The 17,847-nt window shown below is 38.2% G+C and overlaps 2 protein-coding genes across 2 annotated transcripts; one reads left to right on the forward strand and one right to left on the reverse strand.

Annotated features, from left to right (window-relative positions):
• Positions 1–9,883: 9,883 nt before the first annotated feature.
• GCK72_017132 (uncharacterized protein) lies at positions 9,884–12,901 on the forward strand (the record flags this gene model as incomplete). Its single annotated transcript, XM_053731901.1, has 6 exons — positions 9,884–10,027; positions 10,073–10,149; positions 10,204–10,411; positions 11,480–11,843; positions 12,679–12,773; positions 12,830–12,901. 6 exons carry the CDS (start codon positions 9,884–9,886, stop codon positions 12,899–12,901), a joined length of 960 nt encoding a protein of 319 aa, XP_053580814.1.
• A 573-nt stretch (positions 12,902–13,474) lies between these two features.
• GCK72_017133 (uncharacterized protein) lies at positions 13,475–17,001 on the reverse strand (the record flags this gene model as incomplete). The annotated part of the gene is made up of 5 exons (XM_003091503.2): positions 13,475–13,731; positions 14,374–14,940; positions 14,991–15,459; positions 16,426–16,783; positions 16,838–17,001. 5 exons carry the CDS (start codon positions 16,999–17,001, stop codon positions 13,475–13,477), a joined length of 1,815 nt encoding a protein of 604 aa, XP_003091551.2.
• Between the last annotated feature and the right edge of the window lie 846 nt (positions 17,002–17,847).

Consider the following 17,847-nt stretch of genomic DNA (forward strand, 5'->3'; position numbering starts at 1 on the left):
AAGAATATAAAGGTTTTGCTGGAAAAAAAAGATGTTTGGTGTTAGAGGGCTTACTTGGCACATTTCGGAGGAAAAATTTAAAAAAAAGAAGGTTTTTTTGGAAAAACACAACTTGTGGACGAAAAACACAACTTGTTAGAAAAAGTCAACTTGTTGAAAAAAACACAACTTGTTGAAAAATCACACACAAGGTGTCGAGGAAAAAAGAAAACACAACTTGTTGAAATAAAAAACTTGTGGAAAAAAAAACACAAGTTGTTCAAAATCTTCTGCAAAAAAACATGAAAACACATGATTTGAGAAAAAAACACAACTTGTGGTAAAACGCACACAAGGTGTCGAGGAAAAGAGAAAACACAACTTGTTGAAAAAAAAACACAACTTGTTGAAAAACACAACTTGTTGAAAAAAACACAACTTATGGATCCACAAAAATTGTGAACAGTGGTTTGGAACCGTATGTTAAAACTTGTGGAAAAAAAGCAACTTGTGGAAAAATCAGACACAAGGTGTCGGGGAAAAGAGAAAACACAACTTGTTGAAAAAAAACACAAGTTGTTGGAAAAAGACACAAGTTGTGGAAAATTTCCTAAACTTTTAGATTTTGTGGAAAAACAAAACCTTGGGATGACAAATTGCAAATTTATGGACAAAAACCACAACTTATGGTAAAAAACCCACGATTTCATTTTCCCACCTCAAAACTCTTCCAAAATCACATATATACAAGCCAACACATCAAAATCAGCATTTCATTATACTCGTTATCATCTTTCTTCTCTGGAATGACGAAAGAGAGCTAAATACCACCACCACCTCTTATCACCAACCTATCTCTTTTTACACAAAATGTGGGAGAAATGGAATTTTTGTTTTGTGGCACATGATGATAGCTCTGGTACATACATATGTATGAATGACTTTACAAAAAAAGTTGTTTTTCTGAAAAGATCTTTGAGATTTCAAAATAATAGAACTATATAGTAAATAACTCAATTACAGTGCTTCGTGCTCAGAAAATCTTTCATTTTGTCGAAAAACAAAATGACGAAATGAGTAACAGATTGTGTGGTGTTTATTATCAGTCCCCCTTTTCTGCTTTCCCTCCGTCTCTATGTTCGTTCAGGACACGACGGGATGTTGGAGGAGAAGGAAGAGGAGGGGGACGGACGGAGGTAAGCCATATACATACAAAGTAACAGGAAGAAAGAAAAAGGAATGAAAAAGAGGAGGAAGGGGAAAAGGTTATTGAGAAGAGGCTTGGATGTGAGAAACGTGAAATGGCCTATATAGGTTTCAACCTTGAAAGGTCCTATTCCTAATCAGACCGTATAATTGTCAATTGGGCCGAAACGGGCCGACACGGGCCGGCGCGTAACTCGCATCAATCGCACTGTTATGAGCTGAAACATATACCAAAATGTAGATCTCAGCGAGAGCTATGTCCCACGGCACCTTATTACTCCAAAATCTACTTTTAATGTGTAAGCGCAAGGGAAAATCGTCAGAAGCCCATCGTGCGCATAACGCGATAAAAATGCTTTGAAAATGTTTTCACCGGAAAAACCAATTTTTGGAGATTACAAATAAGTTTAGGGGCAAGGGGCATTTTCGAAATTTTATTACTATAAAACACAAAACCTTTACGGAATTCGGTAGAAAACGGCTGATTGAGTAATTTTTGTTTACTATATGAAAACTTTTTTTCTATGCGCCTTTAAGCTACAGTAAGAATTTGCGCAGCCAAAGCGTCAGCAATTCGTTGGGTCATTCGGGTGCGTAGGGTCTCGTGTGTCCGTGATTTACTACGAGCCAGATTCGTTAATGTACTGCGGGCCGAGATAAAGTGCCAAAATTGCGAAAGCGGCCAAAAAAAGCTTAGCCCGCAGTACATTAACGACTAGCAATCCGGCCCGTATGGGGTCAAAGACATAGAACTCGCCGAGATCTACATTTTGGTATATTTTTCAGCTCATAATACTCAGTTTGAAGCAAATTACAGGCCGGCCCGTGTCGGACCATAAGGTTCCAACTACTATCAGTTCTAAAACGGGCGGTTCTAATTCATAACAGTTCTAAAACGAGATAGGGCGTTTCCAGGTAAGCCTCACTTTTCTTACTCTCCATAAATCCTTTACAATCATAGTTTTTTTTAAATTTCTAGGGCACAGATGAGCATTGGAAAATTTGCTCATCTGTGCGTTCAAAACTATAATTAAACATCTCTCTATATTTCTGGTTCTTAATAAATGTAATCTACAATTTTCTATTTTTCTAGTACATATTTTGTATGATCACACATTTCTGCAATTCTAATACTAATCCTGGGACTACGGTACCTAAAAATTAAAACTACAAATCCTTATTCTGGGAACCGGCTCCAAATTCCAATTGCCTCCTTTTCAAGGCTCGGGGCTAATAATAGTTGGTTACGACGTCATTTTCTACATTCTTTCTTTTTCACAAGATTAGAATCTACATAGGAGGACAAATGAACCTGGGAAAACACGTCAGAATGTTCAGAAAGGGATTTGAATTGTTTGGTATTAAGAAGATCTCAAAAAATTATATATGGGATTCCTAGTAACCTTTTAAAGAGGAAAATTAGAGATTAGAGAAATAAGATAAACACTGAAAATTCCAATATCTTTCGGAGAGCGATTTAGATTTAAAGAGTGAGAGAAAAAGAGAGAGAGCGCGCAGAGAAGTCAGACACTCTAGCTTCTCTGCGTCTCCCCACTCCCTTCCTCTCGCGGCCAGCGGTTCCTGACTGTGAAGGCACATATCTCAAAAGTTATAATAGCTATCAAAAAACTGTAAACTGCAAAAATGTAGATCAAATCCAGTTCTTTACTTTTGTAGTTGACAATTTTTTGATAACAATTCACGCTTTTGAGATACAACGGTTTTAAGACGACAGGTTAGGTGCGCTGCGAAAAAAATCTTCTAGAAGCTGTAACTTTTTGGGGAAGAATGCTATGAAGAAGTTAACAACTATAGAAATGAAAATTAGTTTTTGATCTACATAGACATGTTACTTTCAAGAGTCTGTGACAATTTTTGAGGCCGTGACGGGTTCTCAAAGTTAGGGAATTCCGATTATGAGAGCAAAAATTGGATATTCTTATTTCAACCGATTTTTATTAGAAGTTATTAAAATGTTTAGCAGTAATGTATCCAATATCATAACCCTATAGAGAGAGAGACGCAGAGAAGTCATACACTCTCGCTTCTCTGCGTCACTAGCTCTCGCCCAAGCTTTAAAGACGCAAAATAGTGAATTGCTATCAAAAAGTTGTCAACTATAAAAATGAAGGTCTATCTTTGATCTACACAAATATATAATCCCAAAAAATTGCAACCAGATAAGCAGTCCTAAAGCTGACGGATTTTCATTTCTCTGATTTCTCTGCGTCTCTCCCTATAACCTTTACTGGGATTCAAGACTTAGCAAGATTTCGACACACGCCTATTACTTTGAGATTGTAAATGCCAAATGTTGAAAAAACCGGCAAAGCCCCGCCCCCAAAAAGGTGTAACCTCTGTATCAGATTGACTGAAAAGATAGATGGACACGTAATGCTGACAGGCTAATTGGGGGGACCGAAGAAAAAAAGTGAAAAAGAAGAGAAAATGAGAGAAAAAGAGATGGGGGGAGAGCAATGCAGAATCATCTTTATTCCTCTCCTAAACAATGTTGAATCATATATGTATTGGTGGAGAGAGAAAAAGGGAACAAAAGGAATGGGAATATGTGTATTTCGAGAAGCAAACACGCACCACATTTTGAGATGAATTAGAAAAAAAGAGAAAATGAAATAGAAAAAGGAAGAGAGGACGCACTCTAATTTCCTGGTTTTGGCTCCATGACTTTTGCAGACTTTCTGCTCCAAATTTATACTTGTTGTGTAGATCAAATCCAGCTCTTTATTTTTGTAGTTGACAACTTTTTGATAGCTCTTGTAAGTTTTGAGATACGCGCCTTTAAAGATTGGTGGCTGAGGGGAGAGACGCAGAGAAGGCAGACTGTCTAGCTTCTCTGCGTCTCTCCCCTCTCTCCCGTCCAAGTGACTTGTCAACTACAAACAAAAATGTAGAGCGGGATTTGATCTACAAAACTAATATAAATTCGAAAAGATTGGGATTTTTTTCGGACTTCAAAATTGGTGTAATTTCGTACGGAAAATTCACTTTTTTTGGGATGCAATATGGAAAATGCACGCAAAAAAATGAACAAAATAAGACACAAAACATTCAACATGAACAATTTTTAAAAAGCAGGGCTTCAGGGCAGATTGGCTTCTCAAACAGATTATTCCAGACATCAATATCTCAAAATCCGATAACTTTGTCAAAAATCTATCAACTACAAAAATGTAGATCGAACTTAGGGCTATATTTTTGTAGTTGACAACTTTTTGATAGCGTTTTGGGCTAGCGAGATACGCGGCTTCAAAGGTAAGCGTTCAGGAAAGAGACGCAGAGAAGGCATGCACTTTAGCTTCTCTGCGTCTCTCCATATTACTGTCTTAGACACCGATCTTCACAGGTGCATATCTCAAGAACGTGAGTAGCAATCAAAAAGTTGTCAACTACAAAAATGTAGATCAAAACTAGGGCTATAACTTTGTTGTTGACATTTTCTTGATAGCTTTGCAAGGTTCCGAGTTACAGTAGTCACAAAAAGAGCTAAAAGAGAGCGGACGTCGATGAGACAAGCGAGGAAGGAATGAAAAGAAGAAGAAAAGAAAAGAAGAAGGAAGAAGCAGGTGTTCTTTTTTTTTGGGCAGCAGCCAAGACTACTTGGATTCTTGGTCGAAATGTACACAAACATAAAAGATATGAAAGTGTCAGAGGAAGGGGTCGTCGTCGACAAGAGAGAAAGAGTATGGGGAGAGTGAGAGACGCAGAGAAATTCATAAGAGACGCAGAGCCCCTCAGTCTCTACCGTATAGGTCATTGGACCTTTTGGTGTGATTCAAGAAATATGCTTGAGGAGAGAAGGGAAGAGAGAGAGAGTGAGAAAAAGATAAAAAGTGAGAAAATGCACGAAGAATTGGGAAGGAAAGAAGAATGGATGGGTTTACACTAAATTTTTTGGATTTTTTCTTAGTTATTTGACTGTCTAAGGATTTGCCAAGGTTGCCAAATGACTTGGTTTCAAAACGTCTAGTTTTGAAACGTCCCGATGTACCATTCTAGGTGGTGCCGATGCACCATAGGGTTGAAATAGCAGCTTGGACACATTTGGACATTCGAACATACAGATTTGAGGACAGACACTTGAAAACCACCCTAGTTACAGTACTTGCCACAGAGATTGAGCTATCAGTGTTCCTTTCAACGATTACATTTTTTTAGTGAAAAAACTGTTTGAAAAAGTCAAACTTTGAAGCGTTGTAACTCACGAAGAAATGGTCCCACTCTTTCGATATTATATTTTTCTTGTAGATCAAATCTAGGGCTACATTTTTGTAGTTGACAACTTTTTGATAGCTGTTCACGCTTTGGAGATATGCGCATTTAAAGTTAGGCTTGTTGACGCGCCCGAGAGGGAGTGAGGGGGACGCAGAGAAGCGAGACACCCTCCACTTTTTGCACGCTCTCTCGCTCTCCAAATTTGAAAGCGCGTATCTCAAAAGCGTGAATAGCTATCAAAAAGTTGTCAACTACAAAAATGAAGACCGATTTTTGATCTACACACATAACCAAAAATTTTGCCCATATGACAATTAATAACAGCAAGAGAGATTCTCGAAATTGGTCATGTTTAACTGAAAAATGGAAATCTTAAGAGTCATACTGTACCTGAAATTTTAGAAAATTTAAAATTATAATGTGGCCTAACTATCTCTCAAGTGAAATCCTAGGCCATTCTAGAAAAATCGGAGCAGAGATGGTCCATTCCAAATTGTGTAATAAACTCATTGTCATCAAAGTTCACAGGAAAAGAAGATATGCTCCCTCTCCCAGGTGTCCCCCCCCCCCCCCTTTTAACACCTACTTTGTTTACAAAGATTCAAATTCTTGTCTGTGTCTCTCACTCTCTCGCTTCAATTTGGTCCTTTCGAAAAAGCAACAGGAGTATACTTACCTATTAAACAACTCTTGATAAAAATAAATTTTCAGAATTTTTTCAGAAAATGACTGGTACACGAATCGCTGAGCATAATGTGGGTTGTCATCAGTCTAGACATTGTTTGAAAGTTTGGAATCTGGTGGGAACAAGAAGAAAGCAACAGATGACACATTTTGAGATAAATCAAGGTGTTGATGTTTGAGAATCCGTTTCTATATGATAGATTTGGCTGATCAATTTGAAATTTTATTATTTGGTAGATCAAACCTAGATCTTCATTTTTGTAGTTGACAACTTTTTGATAGCTACTCACGTTTTTGAGATACGAGCCTTCAAAGTTGGGGAGCGAGAGAGTGTGCGAAAAGAGGAGGGTGTTTCGCTTCTCTGCGTCTCTATCACTCGTCCTCCAGGTGGCTATCTTTAAAGGCGAATATCTCGAAAGTGTGAATAGCTATCAAAAAGTTGTCAACTACAAAAATGGAGAGCTGGATTTGATCTACAAAAATACTTTAAATTCAAAATGTTTGAATAAGGTATAAAAGAGTTATCGATGTTTGAAGTAGGTGATTTTTTTGGGCAAAACTCAATTTTCCAGAATTTTTTATTAAAAATCGCAATCATTAAAAAAAAAAGAATCACCGTATTTCAAAGTGTCCACATCATCAAATAACAACTCAATTCTGAAAAAAGATTTTCTTTTGGTTCTCCAAAAAAAAAGTCGTACATGTATTATACACTTTCTAGGAAAACAAGTAGTGAATGCTCGAATGAAATCTTTCAAAAAAAAAAAGAGAAAAGAGAGAAAATAATAGTAGACTCACTCTCTCTCTTTCTTTTGGAAAACAACAAATTGGTTCATTATTTCGTATTTTCAAAGAAGTTTTCTTTTTTCTTGTTAGTCTAATCTCGGAAAACGAAAAAAGACATTCTTAGAAATGTTGCTTTAATCCTGAGGATAGTGATTTTATTTGGACATTGATATCCGGATTTTGGGACAGACAGACAGACAGGCATACTCTAATTGAATAGATGGATAAAGGTGAAACGGTAGCTACAGTACTTTCCAATTTTCAGGTGATTCCAGTTTTCAATTCAAATTGTCTGTGAACCTATCTGTGTGTCCGGATGTTCAGCACATTCAATTTTGTCAGTCTGTACATAGCTCTCTTTGTCCATATGTCTCAGCACCATAGTATTGAACATCAGGATTCCGGACACACAGTTTTGTAAGTAGGGTGTCTTTGAAGTCGCGTATCTCGAAAGCGTGAGTTTCTATCAAAAAGTTGTCAACTACAAAAATAAAGATCTAGGTTTGATCTACAAGAAAAATATAAATTTTAAAAAGATTGAACTGTGTTTAACTATGTGGGGAGTTCACAAAGTTAGCCACTTTTTGAAAAACGAGAAATTACGAAAAAGTGTGATTCAACAGGCAACCGTCCAAATATAGCAAACTTTTTGAAATGATATCAAAACTTGAGGTTCGCTTTTGACGTTGACGTTTTCTAAACATAGAGAGAGTGCAGACAGTCAGACACTCTGGTTTCTCTGCGTCTCGCTCCCTCCCACTCACTCACTCCCGTACCTACCGTACTTCAAAGACGCATATCTCAGAAACGTAAATTCCTATCAAAAAACTTTCAACTACAAAAATGTAGCCCTAGGTTCGATTTACAATAAAAATGTAATTTTTCAAAAGTTTGGCTATATTTAATGCTGTGGCGACCTCTCAAACTAAAGCTATTTTTTTAAATAAAAATCCGAATCAACATCTATCTTTAAAGGCGCATATCTCAAAAGCGTGAATTCCTATCAAAAAGTTGTCAACTGTAAAAATGGTGCCCTAAATTTGATCTACAAACATTACTATTCAAAAACCTCAGAAGGCTCTCAAGAATACCATCGGACACTCTCAAAGTTGCTCAGTTTCAACTGGAAACTGCAAATGTCGTGATCTTTATGACAATTGACACCTGGATATTTGGGTACGCATTGAGGACACTTTAAAGCCGTGACATTCTGAAACTAAACATTCTGAGCTCCCGGTTTCCAGCTGTTCCAGTTTCAAATCGCCACAGCCTCTGAAACCGAATTCTAGACAAAAAACATCTGAAAACAGCTGGAAAAACAACTCAAAAAGCGACTTTTGTTGCCAGGAAACCCATTGTAAGTCTTTCTTCTTTTATACATTTTTAATATGCAAATTCACTTTTTTTCAGTTTTTCCAGAAAAGGTTACTTGCTCTATTGAACTCGTGGGATACGTCTATATGTATATACGTGGCAACAGTACAATAGAGCGCGATTCCCTGTTTGCTTTCCAATTTTTCCACTGTGTGGTCAGTTATTATAATAATAAGCAAATATTCTCTGTCCCTCCCCTACTGTCAGGGCACACATTGAAAATACAGCTCATTTTTTTGTATTTTTTTGTTGGATAGACTTACTGAAGTCAGGATTTTATTTGGAAACCATAATAATATAATTTTTTGATTTTACAGTGTCCCACAGAGCGTCTTTGCAACATTTATATTATTAAAAACCTTTAAAACATTTTTGGTGAAGAACTTTGTACCGCCCATAAAGTGTCAATCAAAATAAGGAACTGATAAAACAGCACCATCATTATTGTCACCTTATACTGATAATTTTATGAAAAAAACGAAAAAAAAATGAAAAAAAAACGACTGAAAATCATGAGGCCTCTTAAAATAGTCGATTGTGTGCTCAATTTAATATTTTTCTATTTTTTTCAGTTCTCAAAGATACCTGAAATATACCAACTCTAAAAGTTTGTCACTGATCACAGTGGTGTCCGATTTTTATACAATATGTTTCAAATTGTAGATCAAATCTTGATCTTTATTTTTGTAGTAGAGAACTTTTTGATAGCTATGTGAGGTTTTGAGATATGAGCGTTTGAAGACATCCTACTTCAAAATTTAGTGTAAAATTAACCAATTTCAAGAAAGTGTCACGGCTTTTCTTTTCAACAAATACTTTCAAATTTACATTTTTCTTATAGATCAAATCCAGCTCTCCATTTTTGTAGTTCACAACTTTTTGATAGCTATTCACCCCTTTGAGATATGCGCCTTAAAAGGTGGGGAGCGAGAGAGTGTGCAAAAAGAGGAGGGTGTCTAGCTTCTCTGGGTCTCCCCTCTCTCGCCCCCCTTTCTGCGGATAAGTTGCTGTTTTCAAAGGAGCATATCTCAAAAGCGTGAATAGCTATCAAAAAGTTGTCAATTGCAAAAATGTAGGGCTAGGCTTGATCTACAAGATAAATGTAATATTAAAAGAATGGGATCATTTCTAGATGAGTTACAATGCTTCAAAGTTTGCCTTTTTCTCAAATTTTTCACTGAAAAAATGTCTGTGCGGCTTCAACCCAAAATCCGCCACAAACAGTTTATTCCTCCCGCCAGTAGATTCCAGGATCTTTTTAGATTACAGCCTCTGAGTACTTTTGGCACACAGGACACCTGGAGGGGCGGAGTCTGAAAAGAGGGGATTACTGTTGCCCTATGAACTTTCGCGCCAATCTTATCAACATGTTTGCATAACCCATATCATCATCACCTCCTGTTATAAGTTCTCTCTCTCTCTCTCTCTCTCCATCCCTCAAAGATCAAAAAACCTCTTTCCCTTCCGCGCGGCGCCATTCCTTTTCATAGTTCTCTCTCTTCTGCTCGCGGAGCACACCCAACACAAACATCCGCTTCCGCGGTGCTCTTGCCACTTACTGCCCTACGTGTGTATATTTTTGTATGTGACGCGACGACGACGATAGAAAGTTCCAGAAACTATGCTGCCAATATTTCTATTTTTCTTCCTCCTGGTGGTATCAGCTGAACTTGACTACGGCTACCAGACCGGACATATTTCAATGAAAGATTCGGAGATTACTATCCTGATTAACTCCACTTTTGAGATTATTGAGGATTTTGATGTAAGTTGCTTTACTCTAGGGCACCCTCTTATTTTTTGGATTCAGAATGATACCGAAGTCACTTCCACGACTACAACAGGAACCACCACGCCGCCTGCCAAAATCCCAATGAGAATGAAAAAGTAAAAAAAAAAGAGATACCGTACTCTACCGTAATCCTTTCCCACATTTTTTAGACTCCGCCCCTCGAACACAGGTGCTCCCTGCCAAAAATACTCAGAAGCTGAAAAATATCAGCTCTTGGAATCCGCTGGCGGAAGGAATCAATTGTTCATGGCGGATTCTGTGGAGGAGGCCGCGCAAAACTTCGCGGACTCTTTTACCATCTCGAATCCTATTAGTGCTACTTTAGAGGATGCGGTTTTTGTGGACGGAGTGCAACAGGTGGGTTTTTGAAATTATATTTTTTGTGTAGATCAAAAATAGGGCTACATTTTTGTAGTTGACAACTTTTTGATAGCTATTCACGTTTTTGAGATATGAGCCTTTAAAGATGGGAAGAGGAGACGCAGACAGTCAGACGCCATCGCTTCTCTGCGTCTCCCCTCTCCACGTTTCAGCTAGGCGTCTTTAAAGGCGCATATCTCAAAAACGTGAATAGCTATCAAAAAGTTGTCAACTGCAAAAATGGAGATCTAGGTTTGATCTACACAAAAAATATAATTTTGAAAAATTTGGCTAAATTATTACTGTGTGGCAAGCTTCCAAAGTTGTCTAATTTTTTGAAAAAAAGAAGGAATTTTCGAAAATCCAGGCTGGTGTAGTGCAGCTGGGAATCATTCAAATCTAGCCAATTTTTTGAGATGGCATAACAAATTTGAAGCTTTTTTTGTAGTTGATGTTTTTAAATAAACACAAAAGTTATAGATAGATCGCAGACAGTCAGACACTCTCGCTTCTCTGCGTCTCTCTCTCTCTTTTACTCCTCCCTTTCTGTGTCAGTAGGGAATCTTTTAAGGTGCGTATCTCAAAAACGTGAATTCCTCTCAAAAAGTTGCAAACTGCAAAAATGTAGCTCTTGGTTTGATCTACACAAAACATGTAATTTCTAGCAAATTTGATCAAATTTGATGCTGTGGCGAGCTCTCAAACTTCAGTAAATTCAAATTTTTTTCAAAAAATCAGAAATTTTGAAAGATTGTTGTAAGATTCAGGAAATCGTAATCCTAAAGCTTTGATGTCATTTTTAGTTTGAAACATTGTGGTTACAAAGCGAGAGCGCAGACAGTCAGACACTCTCGCTTCTCTGCGTCTCTTTCTCTTTCTCACCGCTCTCAGCGTCAGCAGGCTATCTTTAAAGGTGCATATCTCAAAACCCTGCAGAGCTATTAAAAACGTGTCAACTACAAAAATGTAGCGCTAGCTTTGATCTATAACTTACTATAAACACTTTTTGAAATTCAACTCTTCCTCACATCCTGACGCCTTCTCAAACTTTCCAATCATTTCCAGCCATCCCCCAACTGTGACGCCCGTTGCCAAATGATAAAATCCGCCTTAACACAAGAGATCACTCGTCGTTCCAACCAATCCTCCACACCCTCCACATCTCCACTCCGTCAAGTTTTCAGCCGAATCCGTGCTTCAGTTTTCAGTGACGCCCCGCCCACCGGCGGTTGCTCACTGGGGAATTTCATTCCGGTGGGAACATGTACTGACTTGGGAGAGAGTGTCGACGGAGGGACACATGAATCGTTGTGTTCAGAATGTCGTGGATTGTATATGTTGAGTGCAAACTGTTTTCCGAAGATTTTCAACACGGTTCAGTGTAATTCACAGGAGATGGGATGCATTTTTGACACGTTCACAGATAAAGGTAAGGGAGTCGGAGGAGATCGATTTATATATGAAAATGTAGATCAAAACTAGTTCTCCATTTTTGTAGTTGACAACTTTTTGATAGCTCTTCACACTTTTGAGATACGCGGCTTTAAAGATAGCCCTCCTCCTTTTGCACACTCTCTCGCCCTCCCCATGTTTGGAGGCGCATATCTCAAAGGGGTGAATAGCTATCAAAAAGTTGTCAACTACAAAAATATAGTGCTAGATTTGATCTACAAAACTATCAAAAAATTGTAAAATATAAACAATTCTCCGTAGAGTTACACGCAAGCAAAATTGAGCAATTTTCAAATATTGCCAAAAACTAACTCTTTTCAACAACTTGTCAGAATGCTAAAAACTAAGAAACCTAAACATATTTTTATATGAAATTGTAGATCAAAACTAGCTCTCCATTTTTGTAATTGACAACTTTTTGATAGCTATTCACACTACCGAAATACGACGCTTTTAAAGTTGGGTAACCGGAATTTTGCGAGCGTGAGGTCACAATGTTTAAAGACGCATATCTCAAAAGTGGGCGGAGCTATCAAAAAGTTATCAACTACAAAAATGAAGCCCGAGATTTGATCTACAATTTGCAATAAAAATTTTGAAAATCGGACGTGAACCCACTAAATTACGTTTGTACCTAATTTTTTCAATTAAAAAAATTATTTTTGCTAATTACCTTTATATCTCCACGCCTAAACCAGCTATCAAAAAGTTGTCAACAACAAAAATACGCCTCTAGTTTTGATCTACAATTCAAAACAAAAAGATGCACCCGCGCTCTAATGTACTCTCTTAAAGTTACTAAAAAATTTCAGCCCATGGCCAATGCGGCGTCCAAACACTATCATTCAAAGTTTTGCGGAATAACGGCGACGAGAATTGCGAAGATTGGATAGTGGAGCAGATTCAGGTATAACGATACAACTGCGCTCTATTGAGAAAACCAAAATTTTTTTCCATTTTCAGCTCCCCGTCGCGTGTCAGTGCTCGCTGAGCAAGAGCTCATTCCTTCGAGCCAAACCGACAAAGGAGTTGTGATGATTTAGAGCTGAAAAACGCTGAAAACAAAAAAAAAACTCACTTCGCTGACATTCCAACCTACACACACACAGAGTCGGGTTGTCTCTATAATTATTGTTATTAATAAATTTTTTATATTTGACATTGTAATGAGTGTGAGAGGGGAGGGAGAGAGATTTCTAGAACAAAAAAAATTACATCCGTTTTAAGAAAATTTCAGCACGAGGATAGGGAAAAGGGAGTTAAAACATGAGAATGGGGAAAATTGGTATCACATGAAAACGAAACATTGGGAGACAAAAAATCAAAAAATTTTGTAAAAATTTACAGAAAAATGGGGGAAAAGAGTATCTGTTAGGAGAGGGAGTGATAGATCTGAAATTAATTGATTCGCTTATCTTTCTTTTCTTTATTACGATTTATTTTGAATGGTTTTGAATGGTTTTGAATGATTTTGAATGAATGAGAGTCAAATTGAACTGACTAACAACAACTTATTAGATTGATTAAAAGAACGAATGGAGAGGAGAATGGGGAAGGAATAAAACGAAAGAAGAAGAAGAGCAATTATAAGTAAAGGTGATACAATAATTAAATTGCAGACGATGAAGTTGACGGCACCGTGTTTCCGGGACGATTTGTGGCGGCTCTCGCGGCGGCGCCTCCAATCACAGCTCTCCTCGCTGCCTGCTCTTCGCCAACATTCTTCAACTTGTCCAAGTCGATATCCAAGTCGAAATCATGAAGACTCGACATAACGGGCGGCTTCTTCATGCCCATTGGCTTGGCAGGTGGTGGGAGAGTTGACTTCGGAGCCGACGATGGCGCGTCTTTTCCGGCTTCAGACACTGAAAAATTGAAGTTTTTGGTGAAAAATAGACGATTTTCAGGGTAAATTAGAGCGAATGGCCTTGTTATATCGAAATTGGCGGCGGGAATTGATAAAATTATCATTTTCAGCGATTTTGAGCTAAAAATACTGAAAATCACGGAAAATCAGACTCCCAGCAGTGTTAAGATCTATTTTTTCTCTAAAAAATTGCTTGAAAATGTTAGTTTTCCTATTAAAACTGCACAATTCTCGGAGCCGACGATGGCGCGTCTTTTCCGCCTTGAGACACTAAAAATTGGAAGTTTTTGGTGATATTTAACCGTGGAAAAGGCGATTTTCAACGTAAATTATCAGTTCGGCACCGAAATTCCCTAGAAAATTGTTTCCTTTGTCTGAGTCTCTCAATTTCGCACACAAAATTTCTTCGGTTTCGGTAGAGCGCGGTTGTGAAAAGCGTGCCGCGTATGGTCTCAATATTCATAAAATATGAAAATTGGTCACTGAAATTGATAAAAAATATCATTTTCCGGGATTTTGAACCAAAAAAAGATTGAAAATCACGGGAAATCAGACTCTTAAACCTATTTTTTCCTCAAAAATTGCTTGAAAATTTTAGTTTTTCTGTTAAAACTGCTCATGTCTCTCTGAAAAAACCTACAATTATTATTCGACGACGCGGCGGACGGTTTCCCGTCGAGTTTCGACTTCGATCCCGACACTACACGCATTCCACCCTTCTTCCTTGTGAACGGATCGTCCTGCGAGCTCTCCTCAATCTTCAACTTTCCACTCAACACCTGATCCTTGATCTGTGTTCGATTTCTGTGATTGATGAATGCAATCGCTCGGATCGATTTGCTTCTCTCCTTATCCAGCTCATCCGCGTGTCGTTCGATCTCGTCAATCTCCTTTTGAACTCGCTCCGCTTCTCGAATATCACCTCTCTGCTGAGCCAACTCCTTTTGTTTCGATAGTCCAGCCTTTGTCATTGCAAAGTTTCGAGTGACTTTTTGGAATTTCGACTTTTCTTTTATCATCAGGTCGACCTCCTTATCCGAGTACTTGTGATTTATGGCCTTTTCTATATCCGAATGCTTCTTCTCCATAATATCAACAGTTGGGACGGAGCCCTGAGCCTTCGTGGCATTACGCCATTCATCGAATTCAACTTGTTCGAATTCAGAGTTTGACACGAATTGCATACGGAATGGACGCTCGGATCGACCTGAAATTTTCAGATATAGATTCTTCGAAAATCATGATTTGCACACCAACCAAACTGGCACTTGATGCTCTTATTCGTCTTCTTCCCCTCTAAATCGTAAACCTTATTCGTCTGCTCCACACCGATGATCTTCCAAATTCGATACTTGCTCTGCGATCCACTGATCATTCCCTGTCCGAGTCGAACGTAACATCCGACGACAGTCGAATCGAAGAACGGCGCGTGAATCATCAGAGCCAATTTGTGTCGAGACAAACGAGCTTTTCTCAATTCTGCCAACGTCTCCACCTCCTTCTTCACCACTTTCTCCTGATCGGCATTACGTTCTGGAGACGATTCCCGAGAGCTTGACGAGGAACGAGAACTTTCGCTGGAACTGGAAGAACTCGACGAGCCGCTGTTCGCTCCGAACACCGCGTCGATCGAGAGCGCCGCGTTCTTCGCGTTTTTCTTCTCGATCTCCTTTCGTTTGTGTTTCAGAGCGTCCATCGCATTTTTCTCCTTGTGTTTGCGGTTTATCTGGAAATTTTCCGTGAAAAAATGAAGTTTAGAATGGGGTTTTGAGGGAAAAGGTATTGAAAAGTATTAATTTTCTGTGAAAATTCAGATTTTAGATCGAAAAACAAACAGATTCTTGGAATTTTGGGCTGAAAATAAAAATTTCGCGGATTTCCTACTAATTTCAGTGAAAATTCCGTTGATTTATGAAAAAGTGCTGCATCTATCAGCTCGACACAGTTCCTACAACTGCGCTCCACCGAAATGCCCTTGAAAAATGTCTCCTTTTCTCTGAGTGTCTCAATTTCGCACACAATTTTCTTCGGTGTTTCGGTAGAGCGCGGTTGTAAAAGACGAGCCGTGCTAATAACACTCCCGAAGAGGAAATTGACAAATTCTAATTGATTTGAGTGATTTTCTAAAAAAAAAAATTCGTTTGGAATCAGTGTGAAACCAAAAATTTTGATTACTTGGGATGGAAATTGCTAAAATTTTGATAATTTAAGCACCTCCAGATCAAAAATTTAACGAAATCGGAGAAATCAACTAGATTTCGAACAACTTCCGCTGAAAATGACCAAGTTTTTGAGTGATTTTGAGCAAATTATCTAGTTTTTTATGTGAAAAATCTCAAAATTTTCGCAATTTCTCTGTAATATTCGGTAAAAATTTGCTGTGTATGTCTCTCCTGAGGAGGATTTTGACAAATTCGAAAGTGGTTGAGTGAATTTGTTGCGAAAATCGGTGTGAAATCAAAAACTTCCGAATTGCACTGAAATTTGCCAGAATAGACATAATTCGGACTGTTTCGGTGAATTTTCATCAAACATTTCTTGAAATTGGAGAAAATCAACTTAGAAACCAACATTTCCGACTATTCGCGCTGAAAATGACTTAGATGACTTAGGTTTTGATTGATTTTGAGTAATACTTCGAATTTCGGCGATTTTGAGCTGAAAAAACGGAATTTTTTCACGACAAACTAACTTCACTGGGGTGATGGAACTCAGCGTCCATCTCGGAATCAGAATCCGATGATCCCTTCGCTTTCGGCGATCCCCCATCACTATTCATCTTTCGCCGCTTCTCTGTCTTCGCACCCTTCTCCGTGTTTTTCTTCGCCTTTTTCGCAAGTTGTTGGGCGATTTCCTCGCGAGCACGAGCACTCTCACGAGCCTCCATTCGTTCGAAAATCTCACGCTCCTTCTCCAGTTCGCTCAACCCCTTCCATCTCGCCTTGTCTTCTTTGTCAGTGAACAAACTGTCGTCCACCTGATCATCGTCGCTGCTTCCTGACGCCTTTCGCTTTCGCTTCGTCAACACCTTCTTTTTCGCAGGTTTTGCTCTGAAAAAGTGGGAATTATTCGAAAAATCGAAAAATTTTTGAAAAAAAACTCACTGTGGTTTCTCAACATCAGACCCAGAACCCGACGAATCGCTACGACCGCCACGTTTCTGGGTGGTGGGACCGCCCGTATCCGAATCGGAATCGGAATCCGACGTGGCGGGAGCTGGCGCCGGTCTTTTTTCTTCGTCTGATGAAGCCGACTCGGAGGAAGACATTTTTGATTGAACTGACCCTGAAAATCACATAAAATTAGGTTTCAAACATCGAAACACGATTTTTAATGTGGAAATTGAAGAAAAATGACGGAAAATCAATAAATGTGAGGCGAAAATTTATTTTTCAAGAATAGAGGGCACAAAACCTTAAAAATCATTGAAAATATACTATAAAACCTGAAAAAATCCTTATTTCTGGCAAATTCCACAATAAATTTACGAATTTCAACGAAAATATACGGAATTAATCAGCAGAAACTGAATAAACTGAGAGAAATTGAGTTTTCGAGTTTCTAGCATGTTTATCATGCAAAAATTTATATTTTAGAGCAATTTAATAATGAAAATACGTATAAAATCATGTTGAAAACGAGAGAATACAAAGAAAATCGAGAAAAAACGGTGAGAAACGAGCAAAATGAGCAAAATGACGTGCGCTCGATGAGAAAAATTGTCAATAACAAACGCCCCGCCCATTTTTGCAAGTGGCGCGCGCTCTTTTCGCAAGAATGCCGCACGGTTCTGGGAATTCGGAATTAGCGGGAAGTTGAAATAAAAGCTTTTTTTTCGTACGAAATTTTTCTTTTAATGATATTATCTTTTGGAAAATAGATATATCATGATACATATATATGTATAATTTCAATGATAATTCTGAAACTTAGAATAATCGCCGAAATTCTCAAAAAAAGTCGTTTTCTGGAAGGTTTGAGATCTAAATTTTTTTCCCAGTTCACGGTCTCCCAGACTCCGAGTAAGAACTGCAAGGAAATTTTTGATCTACCCTCATGAAACGAAAAATTTGAGAAATTAGCAGGTCTAAAGCGTTATGATTATAATTTTTAG

This window comes from Caenorhabditis remanei, chromosome V, assembly GCF_010183535.1.
Source record: "Caenorhabditis remanei strain PX506 chromosome V, whole genome shotgun sequence".
Lineage (NCBI taxonomy): Eukaryota > Metazoa > Nematoda > Chromadorea > Rhabditida > Rhabditidae > Caenorhabditis > Caenorhabditis remanei.